The following is a 27314-nucleotide window of genomic DNA, read 5'->3' as shown; positions in this document are numbered from 1 at the left end:
CCGCTGCACGCACACCTCGAGCGCGCCTCCCCGCGAGTAAGCGCGCATGCGCACGCGGGGCGGGCCGCCTACCCGTCACCCACTGAGCTCCCGGTCCCCTCACCCCACCCCAGCCCCCCTGCCTCTCAGGCTCCGCCTCCGCGACGGGGCTGCCGAGAGGAGGCGACCGGAAGCCACTTTAAAGCAGAGCTCGAGGTGACAGGCGAGGGAGCCGGGTCGGGAGTGCAGTCGCGGCTTTCTGCGCTCCCGGCGGCGGAATGGCCCGAGCGCCGCTCGCCGCGTCTCCGGCCTGCGACCCCTAGACGCCCGAGCCCGTCCCCCACGCCCACCCCCCAAACCCCCTCCCCCCGCGGCGTGAACAGTGTAAGCCGGCAGCACCGCGACTCGGCTCCTGTGGTCCGTTTTCTCAGGCTGCCCGTTCAGGTAAAGGGCTCCGGGTGGGCTCTGAGGGGCCGAAGAGGGACCCTCGCTGGGAAGGCGGGCGCGGAAGGGGTCGCCGGCCTCGCTGCCGGCTTTCACGGATCTGGGGTGAGGGATGTTTAGACTGTGCCTTTTTTTACTGAATTCACTGGGATCCCGTCAATATCAGGACGGCATTGGTTTACACTTCTTAGTCACTTCGGGCCTCTGGCAGGTGTATAAATTGGAGTAATTCGCTGAAAGGTTTAGTCTGGGGTCGCCGGCGTCTCCCCATTCCCACTGGGTCGGGGAGACTCGGGGGTGCGTCTGTGTGGTTGCCCCCGCTGGGCAGACCCTGCGCGCTCTGGGGCGCAGATCGAGGGGGAGGGCACGGCCGCTGAGAGGAGTCTTCTGGCGGACCCGTGTTCCGGCTGCAGCCCAGAAGTTTGAAAGCTGTTTTCAGTTTAACTTTGAAGTCGTCGCCTTCCTCACCGCCGGCCCGAGAAGCGCCCGCCGCGTTTCCCCAGCTCTTCTCGGGTCGAGCCTCCGAGCCTCGCAGGACGATCTTCGCGGTAAGGTCGGTCGAGGAGAGAAAGAAATTAACTGTGGAAGGCGCCGTGAGTGGCTTCTGGAAGGGAGGGCAGCCAGGGCGGGAGTCTCTTGTTGGGTGGGAGGAGGCTGGCCCGGGGGTGTGAGGGCAGGCGGGGGCAGGATGCTCGGGAACACACGGGATGGGCCGCGCTGCGCGGAGTTGGTGCGGCCCGGGGGGGCCGAGCTGAGCAAACTACCGCGGCCGGCAGGAGGCGTCGCTCGGACCCGAGCGTTGCGCTACGCCCGGCCGGAGTGCTGAGTTTGGAGCGGGCAGTTTCCCCGGATGGTGCGAGGAGTCGGGAGTGCCCGAGAACCGGGGGCATCACGAGGTGAAGGGTGGAGCGGTAGGTCGCCTACAGCGGGGACTGGAGGAAGGTGTCCTTCCAATCTTTATTTTTCTGTTATGCAAACTAATTGAGGAACTAGGTTCTAGTGACTTCCCCACTCCAGCCACTCCTCCAGTTCTCTGCCCCTTTCTCGGTTTTATTTCTGAGGTTGACAGAGGGCAGAAATAGGAAAAGTTGTGGCGTGTGTGTATGCACCCGTATAAATGAACTGGGTTTCGTCTGTTTTGCCTTGATTGGGTGTGATAGGAGTGGTGTGTGTGTGTGTGCGTGGGGGAAGGCACAGGCCGGTTTGGTGTGGTGAAGAGGGAATACCACAATCTGTGCCAATTGTGCCTTGAGGCAAGAGCACCAAATGATGAATAATAACGCCTGGTTTGGCTGCTTTCCAGTTGATTTATGTCTTATGTCAAGTCCCTCCTTCTTCATGAAGCTTTCCCTAACAATGCCAGCTCACATTGAACTCTCCTTTTTCTACCTTTTCTTTTGTACTTACTGTGTGCATTAAAACCTTGTTATATACTGTGTTTTTAACTTTTTTGAGTTTGATCATTATGCACTTTTTACACATGTACATTTATGAATCCTTCCAATTAGTTCTTTAATATTCATTTTTCTGGGTACTCAATTTTATCATTTTGTTGCTATTGTTGACCCATAAAGCCTCACAGAACTAGGCATTTAATAGGTGCTTTTTCTTCAGTAATTCAGCAAAAAAATATTGTGGAGCACCCACTATGTGCATTGTGCCAGGCACTGTACTGGGTACCTGGGATGCATACTTGATGAAGTCATGAGCCCTTGCATCAAAGATTTCTTTCAGTCTGTTGGACAAGGGAGAAGATTAATTGCTCATCACCACCCCTTTACCACCTGGCACAATACTCAGTAAATATTTTCAGAATTAGTTAATGAATGCTAGATTGTGGAGGAGACACCATTCATCATTTTGCAAAGTTTTCTTTGCTTTTTACTTTAAGTTCCAGTTTCTTTCAAGGGGTCTGATTCTTTGAAGAAAGCACTTTTTTAGTCACTGAGTGTAGTTCATTAGGGATCTGAAATTTGGTGGGTTTTTTTTTTCTATGCCTTCATTTGTCTTTTTGAAAAAATGCATATATGTAAGTTTTCTGAAGAGAAGGAGGCCCCTTTCTGTATTAGGAAGTTGTGTTTGGTTTCTAAAACAGTGTGCAGTGGTTGTTGCTGATGTAGCTTATGTTACTAACAAGCCCTGATATTCTTCCTCCAGTAGTGGTAATGTTTGGGGATTGCAAAAGTAGACCCTTAACATCCTTGGGGAATATATTGGAACTTTCTGAATCTAGAAATGCTTCAGTAGGCTTTCTCCCATATAATATTTCGATTGAAAGCCCCTGTTTCCTGAGTATATCCTCACACCCCAAATTCACTCACAGTTAACTTTGCAGTTTTTCCTGCGTTTGACAAACTTTTTTTTTTAACAAAGAAATAGTTTTTGTCACCTCATGAGATAGGCAATACATAAACAACTGTGAAGAGAACCACAAAGCAGTAGAGATGTGGTTTCCCCACTGTCATTAGATGCACTTATTTCTACCCCTCACCCTCCACCCCATCCTAGACTTACTGTAAAAATTCATACCCCAGCAGAATTACAAATCGTATATTAAATCCACAAATAAATGTCAAGAGCCTATTGGAAGATACTGTCTCTCTTTCACCTTTACCTGTTGTGGGCTTTTGAATAACCTTGGCTGCTTTGGAGCCTTGATTTCTCAGTAAAATTTAAAACTGACCTGTAAAGGTAAAATACAGTATAAGCGGAATGATTTCAGGGACTTAGAGACTAGAACAAAACACATTGATGAATGAATAGGGTTCGGTTGTTGTCAGCTTGTAAATGATATTCTTTCCTTTCCTGGTAGGATTTTTTAGACTGAGGAGCAATTGGAGCTAATCCACATCATGGAAATGGAAACCACCGAACCTGAGCCAGACTGTGTAGTGCAGCCTCCCTCTCCTCCTGATGACTTTTCATGCCAAATGAGACTCTCTGAGAAGATCACTCCATTGAAGACTTGTTTTAAGAAAAAGGATCAGAAGAGATTGGGAGCCGGAACCCTGAGGTCTTTGAGACCAATATTAAATACTTTGTTAGAATCTGGCTCACTTGATGGGGTTTTTAGATCTAGAAATCAGAGTGCAGAAGAGAGCAGCTTACATGAACCTATGGTGAAAAAACCTTTGGAAATCAATCCATCGTGTCCACCAGCAGAAGACAATATGTCTGTCCTGATTCCTGATGGAACAAATGTTGGGGGCCAGATACCAGAAGCCCATCCTACCACTGATGATCCTGAACAGGTGGCTCCAATCCAGGATCATAGCTTTCCACCAGAAACCATCAGTGGGACAGTGGCAGAATCTACAGCAGGGCACTTCCAGGCTGACCTTTTGCACCCAGTTTCAAGTGATGTTCCTGTTAGTCCTGACTGCATAGACAAAGTCATGGATTACGTTCCAGGGGTTTTCCAAGACAACAGTTTTACAATCCAGTACATTTTGGATACCAGTGATAAGTTGAGTACCGAGCTGTTTCAGGACAAAAGTGAAGAGGCCTCCCTTGACCTTGTGTTTGAGCTGGTGAACCAGCTACAGTACCACACTCACCAAGAAAACGGAATTGAAATTTGCATGGACTTTTTGCAAGGCACTTGTATTTATGGCAGGGATTGTTTGAAGCACCACACGGTCTTGCCGTATCATTGGCAGATCAAGAGGACAACTACTCAGAAGTGGCAGAGTGTATCCAATGATTCCCAGGAGCACTTGGAAAGATTTTACTGTAACCCAGAGAATGATAGAATGAGAATGAAGTATGGGTATGTATTTATAACTACTTTAAAGCTATCGTTAAATCCTATAGAGAAGGTAAAGAGGCTTTAGTAGGGTGGTTTCTTTCAGTAGTAACCTAACAGGTTTTATTTTTTTTTTCTACTGTTATTCTTTTGGCTGTATGCTATCCTGATTTTTCATGGCAGTTGAATGCAGGCTATTTATCTAACCAGACAATGAAGGTTTTATGATTTGAACAATTCAGATGTCACTCTGTGCAATATGTGTGTGACTGAGAAGTTGCATATACTTTGAGTGTTGTGAATCAAATACTATTTTAATCATATAGGAGAGCTTGCTTTTGAAAGAAAATCCATGGAGAATCTTATAAATTACGAATGCCTAATTTATCTAATTTTAAAGTTTTGTATATTGAGTAGTTCCTATTTTTTAAAGGAAAATAGTATTATTTGGAGATTTTTGTGGCCCTCTTTACATTTTGAATGGTCCAAACAATTTTTCTGTGAATGATTCCGAAGTACCTCCCAAACTTCTGAATCATGCCCAAACATGTTAAATCTCTTTTTTAGTTTCCTTAAAACTTTTTACCATTAATTTTATTATTCTGTTTATCTTACAGATAAAATAAATTGTTCCACAGCTCGGTATTTTTTTAAACCTGAAAGAGTCTTATAACATTGAGTGAAGGGAAAATTTATGTTAATGGACATATTTGTTTGTCATTTACATAAAAAAAAGTTATTCTTATGTTTTTGTAGGCAAGACATGTATATAAATAATTTGGTTCTTTTATGGATGTCCAAGCATTATTCACTGATAGGGAACTGAAATTTCCACATCTCAGTTCTTCTTTAATGAACTTGAAAGTGGAGAAAATAATACTTGCCACATGTAAAGTTGCTAGTGCAAAAATGGCTGTATAATAAGCATTGATCTTTATATTCCTAAGTTGTTTCCCCTGTAGTATAAAGGGACTTAAAATAGTAGGCTGACTATCCTAACCCAGAAGTTCGGGAGAAAAACTTTGTGGAGAGTCATCTTTGTTCACAGATAAGTCAGGTTACACTACCCAAGTGTCTGGAGAGTTAGAAGGCAAATGGTGGCAGTGAACCATTTTCATGTTGTCTAATTCTATTAGTTTTGACGTTAACCTTCCGTGTTCTAACAGTGCCAGAGCGTTGTTGGCATTACAGTAACCTGGTCTTTGTTTAACTTCTCTTGCTCCCATTTAGTATTAGCTAGGTGGTTTTCTTTGAATATTTCAGTTGTATAGTACACAGATCTATGTGTCTTTTTAGCAACTTAATTACCATGAGACTGGAATATTGCGTCTTGTGTTTCAAAAGTGACATATGGAACAAGATGAGAAACAATATAAAGCCCAAGTTTAAAGGCGTTATTATGTAGAAGACCTCTTCGGATAAAAGTAAAGCTTATATCAAAAATGTAGTTTTCCTGATCATAAATGCATTCTCTTGATAATGTAAATGCACTCAAGATTCTGTCTTGCTTGGGTAGCAAAATTCTCAGATCCTGTAACAAAGCTAAGTACTTCTGACTTATTTTTTTTAGCCAGCATTGGAAGAGAGAAAAATGTTTTCCATTTTGTCTTAAAAATCTTTTTAATAAGGTATTGTCCAAAATCTCTGTTGCCCATGAGCTAGCAATTCTGATTGGTATGTCAAGGGTAATTAATTTTATATACTCTCAAAGCCACTCTAATCCTTCCATCTCCAGATTGCAAAACTGTGCAGAACAGTGGCCTCCCACTTCACTCTTATAAAGCAAATTTCCAGTCTGCTAAGCACTTCAGCATCTTGGTACATTAAGTTTCTATCTGTTTGAATTGCTCAGGAAGAAACAAGCAGGATTATTGTCCAGCACATTACGTTCTGTTACCTTGAGCAAGGCAAGACAGGTATTTTGATTCCCAGAAAATCCAGGAACTCTTAGGATAGCAGCACACTGAGTATTTTATCCTTTGGTAAAATTTCTTTGCTGAAGAATAGACACAGATAAAAGCCCATACGCATTCATTGTTGGATCAGTTATAAAGTAGTTGCAGTGAGTGCTTGATTTCCAGATCAGTTTTAAGGAAGTAAATTAATGTTTATTTGACACTTGAGAGGAGAAGTATGAGTGAATTATTATAAGTGGTCCTGCCCTGATAAAAATGGCAAAAAGTATTAACAGTTAAGTTAATTACTAGTAAAGTGAAGTTCTCTGTGGACTACAGTAAGAAATGTTATAAGATTGTAGATAGCTAAATGTCAAAAATTAGGCTTTTGGGAAGTTGACCTGTACTTATTGCAACCTGGTTTTCCTTGTATTCCAAAGCGATGTTGTGTTTCCTGGCAACAAGATGCAGATAACGGCATGTTGAGCCTTGCTGAGAGATTCACAAACAAGCTGGAGCAGCCCAGGTTCACATGGTTACCACATTATTTGGCTAAAGCTATTAATCTCTGTGGTCAGGCCTGTAAAGCTGGTCTATCTGTGCAGATTGCACATAACCAGGAAGTGTGTGTTCAGCTGTGTATATGCCCAAGTCGAACCAGTCTTTAGATTCAGGAATAATGAATGGCAGTTGTTTATCCCACTTGTTTTCAGCAGTTTATATGACTTGGTAAATCATTATTATATACTATACCCATAATAGTTCATTGTGTGGAACTTGGGGAAAGTTCATAGTTCTTAGTCTCTAGCAGAGACAAAAGTTCATAGTTTCAAACTGTGTAGATAAAATTCTTTGGTTTTTGCAAATGGATTTAACATCTAACTTAATCCAAATTAGATATGCAGTGTTCATTTTATTCTCGAGAGTGAATGGAAGGAAAGTTGAGCTAGATAAGTTCACAGGTGCCTTCCAACTCTTTAGTCAAGATGCTTGGATACTAAAAACACGTGTAAAAACGGGATTTTAATAAAAGTGCCTGCTTGGTTCATTATAATGAAATTATTTTAATTACTCTTTTCCAATTTTGCCTTCACCCCAAATTATACCATTCCACTTCGCTTTCTCATTCCTTTTGTACATCTGCAAAATCAACTGGAAAGTAGTTGTATGTATGAACTCCCCATATTTAGATGCTAAGGGTTTTGCACACGGGATGGGCTTTGGAGAATTTCCAAATTCCAGATAAGCAGTTAAGAAAACAACATCGAATGTTGTGTTTTCCATTAAGAAAACATAGTCTCTGACAGTTTAGGCACTCATCCTTAGTAGAAAATGATATTAAATGGCAGGACTAAGCAGTTTTAAAAGGGTCTCGGTAGCTGTGTGGAATACTGTTGTGGATAATTGAAATTGTGGAGGATGTGCAATTCTCCCTTTAGCAACTGCGATCACCATTGGTTTTCACATTACATTCATTTTAAAGTGTGCCAGAATAGTCTTCTAGTTATTATCACCCATAAGGAAGAGGCACTGTGCTGACCTTATTTTGTAGGTAATTTCACCTACAGTGAAAATATGACCAGTGATTATTTCTAATTCTGAATTTCCTGCAAAGGGGGGAGGATGAAGAAGAGAGTTGCAAACTCTTGACTCCATGGTTAATTTTTCTCAGAAGACAGTGTTCTTTTCTCCTCTTTAGAATTAAAGCTTATTGATAAAAAAGGAGTTTAAATTTTATAGCTTAAGCCTAGAGTGTTGTCATAGCCTTAGCTAATTAGTTTTGAGTGATTTTGATTGCTGGTGGCTCTTAGAAGTTTTTTTTTTTTTAAAAACTGTCCAAGGGACAATACCATTCGAAGACTTCACAGGAACTCTGTGAAAGAAGACAAGCAGAATTGCATATTAGTGATAATAAAGAGCATATGCTGTTCTTTTCTATATGACTTGCAGAGTGGATTATCTAAAGTAGAGCAAGCTCCTGACTGAACTCTACTGGAATAGTTAAATTAGCCAAGTTAACTCTGGCCTGCACAGCTGTGATGATGTATGAACTAACTCATTATGTGTTATTGATAATACTGGAGAGAGGAGAACAGCTGAAACTTACTATGCCTTGTGACTTTCTGGTATTTCTTGAATATACACAGCTGGATGAGTTTGAATTTATTTAAAAAATTCCTGCCTAAGAGAAAGCAAGAGCTCCATAAGCAAGAACTGTGTTTGAAGTGACTTTCAAAATATGTGCCTTGTGCTTTAGGAGAGAGCAATCCAGTGAATTATTTTCTGTACCTCTTTATGATGCTATTTACATATGAAATAAAACTAATTGGCTTCTGTCTATACTAATCCAGGGAAGTTAATGGGTCTGTGTAGAGCTGTCATGGGAATCAATAGCAATCATTCATTTATTCCCTTTCTAAGCAGATTAGACTTTTTGAAGCAGCTGTCACCTGGCTTCAGGTTGGGGTCAGTCTGTTCCTGATATATTCATGGTAATGAAAATGAAGCTTGCAAAGATGTGTAACTTTTAAATCAGACAGTTGGAGGAAATAACGTACAAGGTTATCTCACAGTTCCTAAAAATAATTGCGTGATACATTCATTATACATTTTCTCGTTGAGTTGACTCTAAAGCTTTTACTTTTTATTGTAAGTAAACAGAAAAAAATAATAACTCCATTCAACGTTTAAAACTTCATTCTGCATATGTGAACATGCAAAAATGCAACTTTCGAATGATTACTGTGTTCCTGTAAAACTACTTCCATTGTTACACTAGAATTTCTAGATTCTAGATTTGCATTCTACTGTAAAACAAAGGTAAATTCATAAATTCCATCTGGGCGCATCTTTGATCTTAGTGATCCTTAGTTTCATATTGGGTTTGGGGGGCTATTTCTAAAGGGTGTAAAGCAGTATGTAGCCCTTACAAACCTTGACTACTTATGGAATTCTACTAAAATCCAGCCATTTGAGATGGTGACTGTTTTCCTATGGCCTCTTATATCTCATCCCCTGATTTGAGACCACCAGATTCTGCATCCTTTGTCTGATGGTAATAATTTTGATCACATTTAAAATAGGACCTGAGATCCTCTTAACCTAGGTCATCAACCTTTGATAATTACCAGTATCCTGTTTGTGAGTTGTAGTTGCCTTTTTGTGGAAGGAAAGCTTAAGTACTTTTGAGTTACAAGATGATTCTTGATTATTCTGGAACAACTTTCTGTAAGGCTGGTTCAAATTGGACACTGGTAAGTTTTGCAAGAAACTCCCTTTGTAAAAGCAGTATAGTTTCTCTTTTAAGTAAGTCTGAGAGTCTTAAGCTAAAAGGAAGTGAATATGAATGATATTTGTATCTGTGGAAGATACCAGAGTGCTGAGAATTGAGCCATTTTGTGTTTCATTCTGGGCTTGAAATTGTTAGGTAATAGCTTAAGCCCTTGAGGTGAACTGTACTTTGCAACACCATAAACAGAAACTGTACAAAAGAATAAAATATTTCTAATTAAAGTTCATTTCTAGGAGCAAACAAGCCACGTTTTTAAATATGAAGGAACTCCCTTAACAAAACCAAATATTATTTTTGTATTTATGGCAGTGCTTTCTAGGGACCAGGGATCATACTGCACAGACTCGCCTCTATTTAAAATTCCTGTAAGTGTTAAACATAATCCAGCCCAGTCCCCAACACATTAACTGAAAGCCTCAAATTTCTAATGTAGATGAATTCCTTGTTAATAGGGGGATTTTAAATTACAAGGGATAGGTTCTGAAATAAATTTTGAAATCTTTGAAAATAAAGGATTTTACGTAAAAATAAATTCCACTTACTTAGCTTGGTAGTTTGATATATATTTGATTTGTGCAAAAGATGTATTGCAGTCTTGTTCTAAATAAATATGACTAATTCTGTGATCAGGTACTCAAATTTTAGAAGTTGCTTATATTAATAAACTTCTGATTATGAAAATTCCAATTTTCCTCGCTGACCTGTCCAGTCGCTGTTGCTAAGACAAGCATAGAAGGGAGTTAACTGAGCATTCCTATTTGCCATGACCACACCGCAAAAGGTGTCTGTCTCCTCCATCTTTCTCTGCTATTGATGTTTACTTACTGGTAACACCCACTTGACCAGTAAAGAACCTTTGCATGGTCATCACAATGCAAGGATAAGCATGTATGAGAGTGGGAATGCTAGAGCAAGTGTTTCTTTTCACATTCTACAGAAACCAGTGATTTGTGAGTATGTGTGCCACAAAATCTTGTGTAAGGAGTGTATTAGAATCCCTCGTGACTAAGTTATCTGAGAAAGAGATCAGGAAATTTGTATACCTTATGCAAATAGATATCCTTTGTTTTGGTGCTATTGCTTCTGAGCTTAAGGAAGGATTTGTGAATAGTCTTATGTTGAAACTTAGCACCTCTCATAATGATTGGAAAATGTTTAGTTTAAGCCACATTTACAGGAATTTCTCTTCATTACATTAATTTTTTGTTTCCTTTTTGGATTAAGAGATTCTTAAACTGTCCCTCTCATTTGATATATAGCCATAGAGTTTGTGTGACTTTCTTTGCTCTAGGTTTTTACCAGCACTGAATAGTCAGGGAAGAATGGCAGGGGTAGGGGTCCCAGGGTGAACTTTGCTTGCAGTGTAGTACATGTGCTTTCAGAATCTTGCCTGCACCCTGTGATCTTCAAAGCTCCTGCAGCTGATCTGGGCATGGGGAGGGCAAATGGCACAAAATACTTTAAGTAATTTCCTGCTGCGGTTGGTCTTTGGTTTCTGACTGTCACCTGGCTTCGCTCTTTCATTTCCAGGCATTGTGAGAATAAAAATAAGCACAGGAGAAATACCAGGTTTGCCTTCCAAGGTAATAAAAGAAAGACATCATTGAATGGGGGGGTAGAGTATGTGAAACAGGAGGAACTTTGCTTGCTTGCCTTCTGATGTTCGGATCGTCAGAAATGCTGCCACACATCAAAAACTTTGTGTAAAGTCTTCTGTTGATACAATTAATTTGTTACTAAAAATTAATTTAGACTGTCTTAACTAATTGATAAAATTGAAAGAGAAACTTGGCTTTGTAGAATCTCTCTCCCCTAGGAAAAGTTACTGACTTAAGACCCTTTTGAAAGATTTTGTGGTCATAGTTTACAAAACCTAGACAATAAAAAAAATTCTCTTAATATGTTTTCTGTAGGAAGTCTTTATTTTTCTTTCGGAAATTTGCTTTAAAAACTCTCAGACAGTGATAAATTCTTTATATAGTTTGTATACATTTAAGTCTCTCATGCTAAGAGCCTCTTATATCTGGGTTCTCATGATAAGCCATCAATGAGAATATTTTTAATTTGGTCACTTATCAATTAGTTTATCTGTACTAATTGGGGAAAAAGACAAGGCAAAATTTTAAATAAAAAGGATTTGTTTATAATTTTAAAAGTCAATTCAGAAATAAGCTAATAGATTGTATCTTACTAGGGGTTATTAGGGGATATATTTTATGATAATTATTTATAATTAGTATTTCATTTATGTGCAAATGAGTTCCAAATTGAAGTTATTTGAAAACAGTTATTTTTAAGAAATTTTAGCATTTGCATGTAACTGATTTTATAATTATGTAGAAAAGTTTTATAAGTAAATATATTTCAGCCCACTTTAAACATCAAGTTTCATATACACAAAATTTAACTACTCAGCTGAGAACACAGCAGACGTTTTTTATTGTCTACTTTGAGACAAGTAACCTCCTTTCTTGATAGAAACCTCTCAGTTTTAAAAATATTTCACTTAAAGGGGATATTTACTTACCTTCATAAAAAGCAATAACTGCAGAAACCTCTCAGTTTTAAAAATATTTCACTTAAAGGGAATATTTACTCATCTTCATAAAAAGCAATAACTGCATAATTTAAGGTAGTATAAAGCATGATACATTTCTTTTTAATCTGTTGTGTGCTTTCTATCCCAGCTGTTCTTGTAGAAGTTGTTTCACTTCCTTTTCAGGCCATGGTTGAGAAGTATGTCTCACTTAAGTTACCTTCTAGGAGTCTCAGGACATGTGACTGAACTGGGATAAAAGTTAAGGCTGTATGACATTTTTGATGTCTTCAGTGTGCAAAATTTAAGCCTGTGCCTCCATAAATAGATAGCAGTGAGATCTTCTGATCTCATAAGCATAATTTTTATTTATGAAAGATTTTAGGCTTATCCACATTGTATTAAAAAGTTCTTTTGCATTCTTTGCTTTGAACTGATAGTTTTGTAATAAAAAAAAAAAAAAGCCCAACGTAAGTGTTTTAGTAGGTTCTCTTCCTCAGGTGGCTATTGTAATTTGCTTTAAGTGGTTGCATGGGGTAGAGGGGACTTCAATGTATGATATATTTAGGGGTTTAGGAAACAGGTGTACTCAGATGGCCGTGTCTTAGTACAAAATTTTTTGAGAATAAACTGTTACACGTATTTGTTTAGTCCCCCACATGCTTTTGGAGAATATAGAATAGTAAAAGCTTAAAAACAAGTATCCTTTCATTTAGAAAGCCTACCTGGCTGCCTTTTTTCTCCTATTTCTTATCCTCTTGTTTTTATTTCACTGTGTTCACTTCTAGAATCACTTTAATACCACAGATTATATGTCTGACAATTTGTAAATCAAACATGGGGTTTACAAATAAATGTGGTTCCACACAGCATCCACTCATTAACTTACTGCCTTCTCATTCACCTGTTTCAAAGATGTCCTAGGAGGGACCAAGAGAGCAGCACACACAGCCAGAAGTTTGCCCTAAGAAAGTTGATCCCCAGAAACTCATTGACTCTTAAAAGTATGGAATATTTTTGCCTACCCAAAAATCTTTTGAGGTGAATCCATGAACCAGGTTTAATGTTAATTGTTTTATGGAGTGATCTAAATCTCAGCAATCCTGCCTTGAATAGGTCAGGGTCTCCTTAGAGGTGGGCAGGTTTAATTTTGAGTCAACATTTGACTCTTAGTCTGCTCATAAGTACTGAGGGCCATATGCAAAATAATTTAAAAAAAAAGAACTCCCAATTTTGATTTGTAGGTATGTCTGTGTCTACAACTACTTCTGGATACAAAGGGGAAAATCCAGTTGTTACCAGGGCCCAATGTCATAGTGTAGAAGTTAAGTAGAGAATTTTAACCTCTGGTACATATTGAAAGATACTGCTTTGTATATAGGCAACATACAAAGATAGATAATTTTATAGATAATTTTTATTGCCTCCCCAAATAGCTTTGCACTATTTATTCGAGTCAGTGTTAGCAAAAGTCTTAATTAGTAACAGAATAAATGACAGTTACTATGCTTCTAAAGCAGAAAGAGTACATAGTCCTTTGAAGTTTAATAACTACACTGCTGTCACAAAGTATGTTGGTATTATATATGCCATGACTTTGATTCTCATCACCTTGTAACATATTTGAAGGGATCTATAAGCTGCCAGATATTCCAACATTGCTAAATGAGTTCCTGGAAACATCAAAGCCAGGTATCAAAAGCCAGCTATATTTCGTGCGCCTGTGAAATTTCTTTAGCAGCAGCAAACATACCCATCTGTCATGCCTGTCTCAAGTCTGTAGCAGAAGAGCCTAAATACTCTCCATATTGCATTTGATCTTTATCCTTCTATCATTATGACCCTTAGTTTGGGGAGACGTTTTCACTTTACATCATAGTAATAAATAATTGTGTCTGATTAATCCAGCTGATGAGGGTGGGTGTTGATTAGTTTGAGGTCACAGGTTTATCCTTGTAGAAACCAGTTAACTTTTATAGGCAGGAAGCCAAGGTTCCGACGTCTAACCCACCTGGTTAAAACTGTACAGAGTAGCGTCCAGAAAACTTTATACTTAATTGACCTTTGCTAAAGTCTGAGTTCTATATCTTATTTGCATCATCTTCCCACTTAAATGTAGTCTGTCTCCTGTGACTCCTGTTTCATTTAATGGCACCATTATCCAGTCATCCAGCTCAGAAACATGGGAGACATCCTGGACCCTTTCTATTCCCTTCAGCCCCTCCGTGCAGTTGGAGTCTAACTCTTAAATACACTCAAATCATCCTCACTGTTACCTCCTGAGTTCTCCACCATCATTTGCCTTATATGCAGTTCTAGTAGCTATAGGTGGCTAAGCATAGAATAATAAATATTAATAATAAACATGCTAATAAATATTTAGCAAATAAGGGCCTGTCTCCACCCTTCCCCCACCTTCCTTTACCAAAAATAAACAAATCAGTCCTCCATAACACTACTGTTGGAGTGATGTTTATAAAAAGGCAAGCCTGACCCTTTTTGAAACCCACCAGTGATTCCTGCTGCCCACAGAATCAAGTCCTAACTTCTTAACCTAGCATACAAAGCTCTTCATTATCTGGCCCCAGCCAGCCTATCCAGTCCAGTCTTACCTCGTATCATCCCACTCACACACACATACACCCTGACCTCCCACATGAACTGCATGTGCTGCTCACTCTGGGTCTCTTGTGCCTCACTTGGTTGGCTTCTACACATGTCAGTCACTCTGCATGTGGTGTCCTGCCTCTCATTGTCTGCCTGGTGGCTGGCCAAACTTGGCTCCCATTTCATCCATTCTGGGACACCTTCCTTGACCACCTTGCGTGACCACCTTCCCAGCAGAGTTAGGCCCTCTGCCTCTGGATTGTTCCAGACCACCTTTGTGCCACATTTCACATTGTGCCACAGGGTTTGCTTGTCTCTCTCTCTCCCCACTGACTTTTGGGTATTTTGCCTTTTTCATCTTCTTATCCTAACATGTAGTCCAGTGCCTAATCAGTGTGTCTACTTAAGATTACTTTCGTTTGTTTTCAATTGTCACATTTCTTTCTTGGTTTCAAACAATTTATAGAGAAATTGCCTAAAACGGTTACACTCTCCTGAGCTCCCAAATGCATGGTCCCAAGAACTATTTATCCAGCGAAGAGATCATGTCCTGACTAATTTCTGTTTCATTCAGCAACTGTTCTTTAATAGTTTTGGTTTTCATTACGGCTCTATTATTTATATCGCAGGCCCTTTTTACTTTTTAGTATCTGAAATATACATAGAAATGATGGTGTGTGGGGCAGACTTTCTGACTTAGTGTGGGTGTTGATGCTCTATGTGTTGATAATATATGTTGGAAATGTTGGTATGTCAAGGTATTTGTTAAGTAGGAAGAAAACCACTGTTAGAAAGCATCTAAGTTATGAGAATGGGTGTCCTTTTCAGAATTTTTAATTAGTTTTGTATCTGGATTCTTGTATTGGTATATGTGGTGGTATGTTTGTTGGTGAAGCATGTGGACACAGAATTGTTAATATTTCAGCAGTTCATGTTCATTCTTCCCATCAAAGCAAAAATCAGCAATCTGTTCACAATATTTTTTAAAAATTTTTTTTGTGGTACGCGGGCCTCCCACTGTTGTGGCCTCTCCCGTTGCGGAGCACAGGCTCCGGACGCGCAGGCTCAGCGGCCATGGCTCACGGGCCCAGCCGCTCCGCAGCACGCGGGATCCTCCCAGGCCGGGGCATGACCCCGTGTCCCCTGCATCAGCAGGTGGACTCTCAACCACTGCGCCACCAGGGAAACCTCTGTTTTTTAAAATTCATCATGATAAGGTTATATTTTGGGTGAGTCCAGATTGATTGATTGTAGCCACATGATACATTTAACGAAATCTAAATCCTACTGCGCAGTGGCTATCTCCCATACTCACTCTTTTCTGGCCATCCCTCAGTAGGGCTACCATTAAGTCAGATAGGGTTCTCATCTGCCAGGATGATTGCATCTTGCCTTTACGAAGCCCTATCCTCCCCACCTCCACCCCCATCTCTAGCACTGTTTCTGTTGCTCAGTTTTTACACATCTTGTATTTACTACTTTGACCTTTTACCACAATCTGCTCAATACTCTAAATTCCAACCTTTATTTAAGGCTCTGAGACCCTGGACTTACCGCCTTATTAGCTCATGGCCCGACATCTCTCACAGTGTCTGTTATATATCCTGTTCACATTTTCTCATCTCTTATGTACCCTTGTTTAGGTTTCCTTTTCCATCTCTCTGTTCCTGTCCTTCCCTGTCCCTACCCTTCAAGCAAAATGCTGGAAGAACTCTTTTTTTTCTTGTTCTTCCACACAACCTTCACTTACTGGTAATTATTTCCTATTAAACTATTCCTAAAATTCTTTCTCTTACAGAAAGCTATCTTGGATTGATACTGGAAAGCCTCTTACTTTTCCTGACCTTTATCCATTCCTGGAGGAGTAGCCATCTCCTCTCCCATAATGCTGCATTATTCTATTCTTCGTCCTCTCATTCTATTCTTTGTCCTCTCATTCTTTGTCCTCTCATTCCCAGAGTGTACTTGCCACCGATGAGTTTAAATAGGCAAATGTACTGCTTCTTTGGTTTTAGATTTTGTTAGTTATTTCCCTCTTGAAGCCCTGGAAGCCAGGGACTACATCTGCTTAATTATTTGTGTATTGCCTTACAGCCCACCATCACCATTTCCACACACACGACTCATAACTGCTTTCTGGTAACATGAAACAATGGCTTGATAAGAGTGGTAGATGTTGAACATTTGGCATTCGTGTTGCATGAATTTTACACTGATGCAAATTGAGGAGAATAAAAACTCTTGGCTTTGGTTTTTGTTTTTTTGGCTGCATTGGGTCTTTGTTGCTGCACACAGGCTTTCTCTAGTCCCGGCGAGCGGGGGCTACTTTTCTTTGTAGTGCGCGGGCTTCTCACTGCGGTGTCTTCTCTTGTTGCGGAGCACAGGCTCTAGGCGCGCGGGCTTCAGTAGTTGTGGTGCACGGGCTTAGTTGCTTCACGGCTGTCGGATCTTCCCGGACCAGGGCTCGAACCCCTGTCCCCTGCATTGGCAGGCGGATTCTTAACCACTGCACCACCAGGGAAGTCCCGGCTTTGGATTTTTTAAGGATTCCCTGTTTAAGGGAGAGCAGGTGGTAAAATTAATCTTATAAAAAGATGTTTTTCAGATTTGTTGTTTTGTCTCTGTCAAGTCTACTAAAGCATATTGAAAATCAAATAGAGCTGAAACAGTACTTTGATACATCAATCCACAGAACAGTTGATTGTAGTAAATTAGGATTTGTCATAAAAATTTCATAATGCCCAAAGGACTGAAGTACACAGAGAATGTAGCAAAAGCTGCAGTTTTAGATGTCTTTCTCATGCAAATCATTATCTATGAAGTCTTAATAATACAGGAGTAAACAGAAATTGCTAGAGAGATGTCCAGAATAAAATCTGATACTTTAATAGCAAAAAGCATTGGCTGTTTATATTATAATGTATGTTATTAACATAATGGCTGCTCTTCTAGAAGAGTACCTTCTTAGAAGAGGTACTTCTACTCTTCTACTCTTCTTAGAAGAGTACCTTCTAGCCCTCATCATGGTACTTCAATATCTACCTTAGCATATTAAAGGGACTGAGGAGTGGCTGCAGTAAGTAAATTGTTTAACTTTGTGTAACCAAGTTTTTCAAACTTTTTTTTTTTTTTTTTTTTTTTTTTTTTTGTTTGTTTTTTTGTGCTGTACACGGGCCTCTCACTGCCGTGGCCTCTCCCGCTGCGAAGCACAGGCTCTGGACGCGCAGGCCCAGCGGCCATGGCTCACGGGCCCAGCCGCTCCGCGGCATGTGGGACACTCCCAGACCGGGGCACGAACCCGCATCCCCTGCATCGGCAGGCGGACTCTCAACCACTGCGCCACCAGGGAAGCCCAGTTTTTCAAACTTTTGACCACAGAATGCTTTTTGCCCAGAATACCTATTAACAGTCCTTGAAACAAATGTTCCAAGAGCAGTCTGGAGCGTCACACTAACCAACAAAACCCATAGATGAAAATTAATACCTTTTTCAAAATCCTGATTTACTGAAAGGAAATATGTTAATTATTGGGAATATCTGTCCAAACACCTGGATTTCACCTGAGCCAGTTTTGAGTGCCACTGGATCTGGAGTATTTGGATGTGTGTTATAGTCATTTAGAAATCTGTGGTTGAAAGAATGTATTTGGAAGCTTAGTCACTCTGCTTATATCTGTGATGTTATTATTTTATGTTTTCTTAGGGAAATTTTGAAATATACATGAAGAAAGAAAAATAAAATGAACATTTTGCCATTAATGGTTCAGATGTTTCAAACACTAGATGAAGTTCCATTAAAAAAGGAACACACGTTTTTTAGACCACCCTTTATAAATTAATTTTTTAAGTGATTCTGATTTATATAGCAGGACACACACACACACACGTAGAGTGCTTATTAAGCAGCAGCAGACCAGATAACAGAATGACGAAACTATTCTCATAGCTGAACTTTACAATAATCCAAACTATTTTTTCTCATGTTTCGTCAACTCTTTTTTCTACCCACAGGATAAAGGACAATGTTGATGTTGGGTAGATTAGCAATATTTGCCTCATTTGGGGTCATTTTATTTTTCCTGTCTCTCATCAGACAATATTGTGTATTCCTATGTTGACTTACGAAAACTGATGCCTCTTGAAAAAGAGAAGTTCGTTTCTCTGTCTGCTTTCTGTGTCAGCTTCATCCTAGAGCTGACTCCCTGATTGGTTGAGACCAGGTTTGGCTCATCCCACTGTGGTAGGGAGGGTGGGACTGTGTTGATTGGTTTAGGCCAGTGATGTTATGGGATAATCAATCCCTACTCCATGGCTTGCACGTTTTGGTCTTAAGGCATATACGAAATGGGGAAAAAAACAGCAATGATGTCCTTTTACTCCAGACAAGACAAGCTTTGAAAATTCTACAGTATGCTATACTAGATATTTGTAATGTCACATGAGATGTTTAGATATTTCCATTATTTATTAACAGTTCATTTTTTTCTTGGGTCTTTTTAGAGGACAAGAATTTTGGGCAGATTTGAATTCCATGAATGTGTATGAAACAACTGAATTTGACCAACTACGAAGGCTGGCCACACCACCCTCTAGCAATGTCAACTCTATTTACCACACAGTCTGGAAATTCTTCTGTAGGGACCACTTTGGATGGAGAGAGTATCCTGAGGTATTTACAGGTTCTTTTTCCCAAAAGTGCGTTTTTGTCTTTCACTGTTCCTTTTCAACGATGACTAGACAGAACCGCAGATCAAAGAACTTATGGATGTAAAATTGAGTCTTGTTGATATGCATAACGCTTTTCTCTCTTGATTTTTCTGAAAATATATTTTTTTCTATTAATCTGTAACCCATAAATAGAATACCACTATTATCAGAGAGAAAATGCTTTTCCCAGTATCCTTCTTTTTTTTTTTTTTTTTTAAGATGTTGGGGGTAGGAGTTTATTAATTAATTTATTTATTTTTGCTGTGTTGGGTCTTCATTTCTGTGCGAGGGCTATCTCTAGTTGTGGCAAGCGGGGGCTACTCTTCATCGCGGTGCTCGGGCCTCTCACTATTGCGGCCTCTCTTGTTGTGGAGCACAGGCTCCAGACACGCACGCAGGCTTAGTACTTGTGGCTCACGGGCCTAGTTGCTCCGTGGCATGTGGGATCCTCCCAGACCAGGGCTCGAACCCGTGTCCCCTGCATTAGCAGGCAGATTCTCAACCACTGTGCCACCAGGGAAGCCCTTCCCAGTATCTTATACTATAGGAGCCAAGTATTTAATACTTGGTAAGTACTCAGACTCAGTGCCGCCTTTGGAGTAATTTTAATGAGATGAGCACTGGTGTAACTTTTGGCTATATCTGGCTCCTGGTGGTTGGATCATGTGTTACACTATTAGCAGTTTAGAAGTCTAGGGGGAAACAATCACCCTTAAGCTCCTGGAAGAAGTACTTGAAAACGTTTACTGAACTGGGTCAGGCAAATCAGTCATTTAAAATTCTATCACATGTGCTCATGCATCCTTAGTCTGAGATGGTAAGAATAGCTCATGCATCACAAAGTGAGGTTTTAAAATGATGGTGGTTTATTTTGTCTGTGAATGAGAATTCTGAGTCACATTTAAATGCCCTGAAATGGACTTAAAGATTAATTTCACATTCCAAAGATCTGACTTCTTCAATTTGATTAAGTTTATTTCCAGTATTACAAAAAGGGAGAATTGACTTATCTACCTTAGGTTTTCTTTTAAGGCAATAGCAGAAGAAAATGACCTAGTATGTTAATTAGTGTAAAACACAATATTGAGTTAAAATTTCTGTCTCTTAAGTAGTCACTGGGATCTAATACCTTTCAAAGAGAATAAGAGGCTGTTTAAAATGTATCCTCAGAATAGTTGGACTGTCCCTGTGTTTTTCCTCAGAGAGGCTTCTTGGGTTTGGAACTTAATTGGTTTATTTGAACTGTATATATTACCATCTTTAATCCTGTTCTGAAACTCCCTTAAGAAATATAAAAAAAAAAATCTCCAGGACATTCTTAAAGCCTCAAAATAGAATAGACTAATCCTTCACATGTTTCATAAGGTGGAAATCCATGTTCTGAACAGGAAGCATTTTTCTATTCTGCATCTTTAAAGAAAATAAAATTCCTACGTGTAACAGGAGGTAATTTGACTCACTGTACTTTATTGAAACACTTCTGATGTTAATAGCAAAGTTAACTATTTTTACCTTTAGTTACATTAACATTTTTCATATTTTATAGTGACTATATACCATTTATTACTTTTTTAACTTGCTTTTTTTTTTCTTTACCTTCTGTTTTCTACTCCATAGTCTGTTATTCGATTGATTGAAGAAGCCAACTCTCGGGGTTTGAAAGAGGTCCGATTTATGATGTGGAACAACCACTACATTCTTCACAACTCATTCTTCAGGAGAGAAATAAAGAGGAGACCCCTCTTCCGTTCCTGTTTTATACTGCTTCCATATTTACAGTAAGTGTCCAGCAGAAAGTCTCATCTTTACTTCCATTTATGTAAATGTACACTTAATGCCAAAGAGAAAAAGACTGTAAAAGACTAACTTGATTATTACCTCTAGAATATAAAATTCTGAGTTATTCTTTAGAGTTAATTCTTCAAAAAATATAGTTCAGATAAGCTGCAATTAACCCAACACTAAAAGAGTGAGTATCCTATTGGATTTTTTGAACTGAGAAGCAGAGTTAACATTTTTCCACAGCTAAAAGTACTTATACAGTATCTGGAATAAGGCAGAGTTTGCATTTGCCTCCTTCATGGAAGATTGAGATACCCTTCCATGTTATGGGACTATTTCCCAGCCCAGGTAAACTGCCTTGGCAAGTAGAGAGAGAGTCCCTCAAGGTGGTGTTCTCCATTCTTCTTCCTTGAGTGAATTTGCATGGGAAGAATTCACCTTTTCAAATAATTTGCATTCTCATTTGCTCAGTAAGCCCCATCTTCCTATAATACTCACTAAAATTACCTGTCATACTTTTAGGTCGAGACTGAACTCATCCTTCTGAATTATAGGTGAGCTCTCCTTCCATTTTCCCAAGTGCCATTTTTCTTTTCCCTCTCTAGAGAGCCCACTGGCACATCTCCATAGGTCCCAAAAGCTGGGGCACATTATCATTAGCAAGGCCATGTCTGAAAGGTAGTATCTCTAGGGAAATCATTATCTACTCCAGTCAGATACACCATATTTAGAGCTTGATTTTTAAAATGCTACTAGGTTTACTTGGTTTTATGAACTGGGGAAGTCTAGGGTAATATTGGTTGGTCTATTCTGCTGATCTTTGAGGTAAAAATCTTCTTTTATATTCTTATTAGTAGTTTTTTATTCCAAGCCCAAAGTGTGTTTTTCCCAGATCATTATGGCAGAGTGTTAATGATTCTAATTCTGAGATTGCAAAGGGAACATTAAAAACAAAATATAAACAAAAATCCCTGAAATGCTAGGTACCCAAAAACAATTTGTTAATAAGGCAGATTTTAGAAATATATATATTGACTTGAGGTAGATACGTGCTTTCTTCTTAGTTCAAGTTAAGGGTTTTTTTAATTATTATTAGAAACTAATAAAAATGCCATTTCACTAGCACAGCTGGAGATAGTGTCAGCGTCCAGTAGTTAGGAACATATTGTCCTCCTAGTGAGACAGTAGAACTCATTAGTGAGACCGGCAGCTTGGCATGCTGAGCCAATCAAGCGAGATGCAGCTTCTGTGAGAGAGGAAGAATGCTCATTCAAGTGCTGCATTGTTGGGGGAGTTTTACAGAATAGTGAAAATTGATTTGTTTCCATCCTAAGTAATTATGGAATACCCTCTTCCCCCCACCTTTTCTTAAACTTAGGCTTGTTTTGTAAAAGTATGAACTGTAAAAATAATATGAGCAGTAGTAGAATTAATGCCACAGATATGGCCTTCCTATTTATAACATAGGCTTACAAGAGAACAAAGAAAGTCACTCTCTTTTCTTTTTAAAATTTCCTAGTTTAGTCTTCTTATCTGGAACGGTGATCATCAGGTATAAAGTAGTAGCTTAGCAAGTCAAAGAGATAGTGCAGACATTTCAAGAGGAAAAGAGCAGAGAAGCACCAAGTTCACCAGGGTGGAATGGGTAAATGCAGCCTTCAGTTCCTGTCTGCCCTAGAGTCTGGGGCTGGCCTAGAGGGCAGAAAGAGGTGGGAGACTAATTCCAAAAAGCAGATTTCAGAAGTAGATTTCTAGAGAGACTGTGATCTTAGACAGGAAGAAAATTTTGTTTTTAAGTGTTAGCAAACACAAAGGGTCAAAGAAAAACATAGGTGTCAAAAAGGCCACAATTATCAGGGAATCAGAGATGCCTAAGAATTGGGAATGCTGGAGTAGGGAGGTGGAGGGTGAGGCGAGGGCTTAGTTCATGAATTACGGCAGAAGCTTGGCTCCTTTTAAACGAGGGTTTCCCTGCTTTTTTTCCCCTTCCAGTTTTATTGACATATAATTGACATAAAACACTGTATAAGTTGAAAATGTACAGCGTAATGACTTAATATAAGTATATGTTGTAAAATGGCTACCACAATCAAGTTTAGCTAACATTCCTCATAGTTAAAATTTTTTTCCATGTGCTTGCTGATTTTTAATAGGGCTGATAAAAAGGATCTTATTCTTTAATATTCTTAGAATACTTGAGCTAAGGCTGCATAAGCACACAAATAGCAGATTTAGAGGTTTGGAAGTCCATTTCAGCTGGAAGGACATCTGCCCTGTGCAATCACCTCATGGTCATGAGAAGGCCTGAGAAGATTTCTTTGACTCCTCCCCAAAAAGGATAAAATTAATTTTTACTTCATCACTGAAGTTAGGTTAGGAAACGTCTTTCAGAACGGCCAGGGGAGGGAAGGAGAGTGATAAAAGGTGACCTTGGATTAGGAAAATTTGTTCTTCAGAGGCCCTTGAGTACAAGTGCCGTAGCCTTTGACTTTGCCTCTCTAAAGAAGGCTGGTTACGGTGTGGGAAGCTCACAGTATGTCATTGGAATACCCATGAGCTGAATACAAACTCAGCATTCTTGGAAAATAAAGCTACATTTGTAACTGTGCTTAAAATATGTATTTTTAACCCATGGTAACCAGAGTGTAGAGTTCCATCAGACAGAATCTATATACATTTTTATGTTTTAGCCCAATTAAGATGTTGGCTTATTAAAAGTAAGCATCCATGGGTAAGAATGGATGCTTAACCAAATACATAAAATCTGATTTAATGTCTTAGGATAGATGGGATTTATTTACACAGGCTCATCTTCAAGCATGTGTAAGGAAATAATAGATCCCCCAGTCCCCTGAAAAAGGAAAGGAGACATTTGAAGCTTTCATTTTGTGAAACTGATTTCTAGGCAGGAGTGCTAGCAGAAGGAAATGGAACGGTCTCTTCTGTTGTCAGTGCCACGTTTTCAGTATGGCTGTGACAGCCTAAAACCTATTTTGGGCAGAGTGGTTGGGAGAATCTTACCTTTCTCCTTCAATCCAGAAACCTCTGTTGGTAACTTCAACTCCTAACAATACTGGGAAAACTGGCGAGTTAGGACTTACACTCTTTGCAGAGCAGGGACAGAGGGAACAGCTAAAAATAAGGAGCTTATAGCCTGTGTTTCCTGCCATTCCTCGAGAATGGTGATGGCTTTTGAAGGAGTTACAGACCTATCAGAGTCTGATTAAAGCAGTAGGGGCCTCTCTTCAAAAAAATGTACCAGTGAAGGAAGGCTCTGGAGGAATCTGTCAGGGCTTTGTGAAAATGCTCCAGAAGATAAGAACTGTTGTGCCCTCTGTCACGAAGGTTGGGGAAAACAGCACCCCTTTAGATCTGCTCCTGAACTTAAAAGCACCTGTCGGATTCTGCAAGCCCTGGATCCACCCAGAACTCTGTCTCTGTCTAACAAAGGGACTTTGAGGCACATTAATCATAGGCACAGCTACTTGAAGGAGGTGGGGGGTGTAGAGGAGGCAGGTTGTACCTTTCTAGCAAGCCATCTCGTAAAGGTCAAAAGGCTGTGGGGTAGTGACAATGGTAGTGGGAATCAGGCAGACCTGAACTGCAATCCTGGTATCCATCCATCATTTTCAAGCCTTGTTTAAAGATAAAGAAGACAAGAAGAAAATATATGTACATGTGAATTGTGAAATATATGGAAATGGAAGGAGTATGTGCTTAGAAACTAGATAGGCCTGGGTTCATATCCTGTCTCTGTTCTTTACTAGCTGTGCTGGCAGTTTCTTGATTTGAAAAGTGGGGATAATCAAGCCATTGTGGGATTATGACAAGTAGTGACACTGGGTGTGAAGTGCTTGGTCCACAGTATGTGCTTAGTGTAAGGTGGCTGTTGGTTAATATCCTCCTGGAGATTAGATGCATGTTCATCTATTGTTGTAACCTCTGTGTCCCAAAGCTCTTTTGAAAATTTCAGTTTCCTAATCCATTTGGCAGACTTAGGGCTTCCCCGTGACCACTGTATGCTGATGAGTGCAGTAGTACCCCAGCCCTGAATCTGGGTCTCAGGGTCAGGATTATCTTTCTCTCTGCTGCTTCCCTTTTGCTCTGTTTTGAAAATGGCTAAGAAAAATGATTTAAATCATTTAATGAGGCAGGAATAAGTAACTGCTTGTTTAAACTCATCCTTCAGAGTAACAGACCTGAATTTAAGGTTCAAGGATATTCTAGTGTCTAGGGCTTAAAGTAATTAGCTCCATCTTAAGCACATCTAAAGCTATAACATTTGAATTGTATTGATGGTTTTGGTGTTATATGTGATGTTTAAAACTGAAGCAAATGCCAACTTTCAATGCCTACTCCATGATTTGTTTTTATACAAAAACCAAAGTATAAGCTTTTTATTTTTAATATTTTCTGTCATCTCCCTGTAAGCTCCCTCTTGCCCTGCTTCACTTTGCCTCCACTCACTATGCTTCCCCATGTACACAGCCTCTAGCAATGACACGTTTTGTGCTTAGTACAGCAAAGTTTGAGGAACGTATATAAATTGTTCCTCCCTTGAAACGAAGCATAACTATATAGGCAAAAGAGGAATCCAGGATTCAGAAGGTAAAGATATTTATAAATTGGCACTTGCTTGCTTGCCTTGCAGCAGTACATTCCAGAGTTTTCTCCACAAGGAGGAGGCCAGGGGAAGCTAATGATAGGTTATCTCTATACAGGCAGTGTTAGCTCTAAGGGTTTTTTTTTCTTTAGTCGATAGCATTTTCTATGTTGTTTTTTTTAAACAAGCATTGAAGCTCTTCCAATTATACTATTAGATCCTGCTGTGGAGCACCGTGTGTGCGATGGATGTTGTGACGTAGAGCACCTTACTGCGGAGGTTTCACACTGACGTTCTCCCTCCCCCTTCTAGGACACTTGGTGGTGTTCCCGCACAGGCACCTCCGCCTCTTGAAGCAACCTCATCATCACAAATCATCTGCCCAGATGGGGTCACCTCAGCAAACTTTTACCCTGAAACTTGGGTGTATATGCATCCATCTCAGGACTTCATCCAAGTGCCTGTTTCTGCAGAGGACAAAAGTTACCGAATCATTTATAATCTTTTTCATAAGACTGTGCCTGAGTTTAAATATAGAATTTTGCAAATACTGAGAGTCCAAAACCAGTTTCTTTGGGAGAAATATAAAAGGTGAGTCAGCAGTATGAAAAGTTCCAGAGCTTTTCTTGATGTAGCTAATGACAAATGCAGAACATAATAGTAGAGACTTTCATATAACTTAATGTTGTATTTGTTCATATATTAACTCACATATAATTCTCATAAGAGACCCACAAGAAAGATTATTACGATCTGCATTTTACAGAAAGGAAACTGAGTCACAGAAAAGTTTGGTAACTTGCCACAGGTCATACAGCTAATATGATACGGGTGCTGGAATTTGAACCCAGGCAGTCTAGCACCAGAGGCCTTGTTCTTAATCACTTTACTATGCTGCCTCTCAAGTCAGCAAGAAATTAGTGTAATTCAGAGGGGATACATGTAGATTTGAGGAACCTCAGAAGTAAGAGACTCTCAGGTTGGTGGAATTAGGTAAGGAAGTCACCCTGAGAAGATGTGAGAACTAGATTTGAAATGGAAGAGAGAGCAAGTGAACAAATGGTTGATGGAGAAAAAGGGAAAGGGCTTTTCTTGTCTGCAGTGGAAAAGGTAAGTTTAAACTTTTAGTATGATCTTTGATGACATTTTGCCCTTGGTAGCTACTTTAACATTTCCTCCCCATTGAAACCATAAGAAGAAGTTTATGACTACATCATGCCTATTAAACTGATCTATACCTTCATTTTTCTGAATTCCCTGTCCACTCTTTGCCTTAGGAAAAAGGAGTATATGAACAGGAAAATGTTTGGCCGTGACAGAATAATAAATGAGAGACATTTATTTCATGGAACATCCCAGGATGTGGTAGATGGAATCTGCAAGCACAACTTTGACCCTCGAGTCTGTGGAAAGCATGCTACAATGTTTGGACAAGGCAGTTATTTTGCAAAGAAGGCAAGCTACTCGCATAACTTTTCTAAGAAGTCCTCCAAAGGAGTCCATTTCATGTTTCTGGCTAAAGTGCTAACTGGCAGATACACGATGGGCAGCCATGGCATGAGAAGGCCCCCTCCCGTGAATCCCGGAAGTGTCACCAGTGACCTGTATGACTCTTGTGTGGATAATTTCTTTGAGCCTCAGATTTTTGTCATCTTCAATGATGACCAGAGTTACCCTTATTTTGTTATCCAGTATGAAGAAGTCAGTAACACTGTTTCCATTTGA

The 27314-nt window shown here is 39.7% G+C and overlaps 1 protein-coding gene across 1 annotated transcript; it reads left to right on the top strand.

Annotated features, from left to right (window-relative positions):
- Window positions 1-362: 362 nt before the first annotated feature.
- Window positions 363-27314, top strand: TIPARP (TCDD inducible poly(ADP-ribose) polymerase; the record flags this gene model as incomplete). The annotated part of the gene is made up of 6 exons (XM_079704798.1): window positions 363-423; window positions 3236-4192; window positions 18998-19166; window positions 20822-20982; window positions 25902-26180; window positions 26867-27314. The coding sequence occupies exons 2-6, from the start codon at window positions 3276-3278 to the stop codon at window positions 27312-27314; spliced, it is 1974 nt and encodes a 657-aa protein (XP_079560924.1). The 5' UTR covers window positions 363-423; window positions 3236-3275.

This window comes from Hyperoodon ampullatus (assembly GCF_949752795.1).
Source record: "Hyperoodon ampullatus genome assembly, chromosome: 5".
In the NCBI taxonomy this organism is placed as follows: Eukaryota; Metazoa; Chordata; class Mammalia; order Artiodactyla; family Ziphiidae; genus Hyperoodon; species Hyperoodon ampullatus.
Note: the sequence above shows the minus strand (reverse complement) of the source record. Positions and strands in the feature narration are given on the sequence as shown.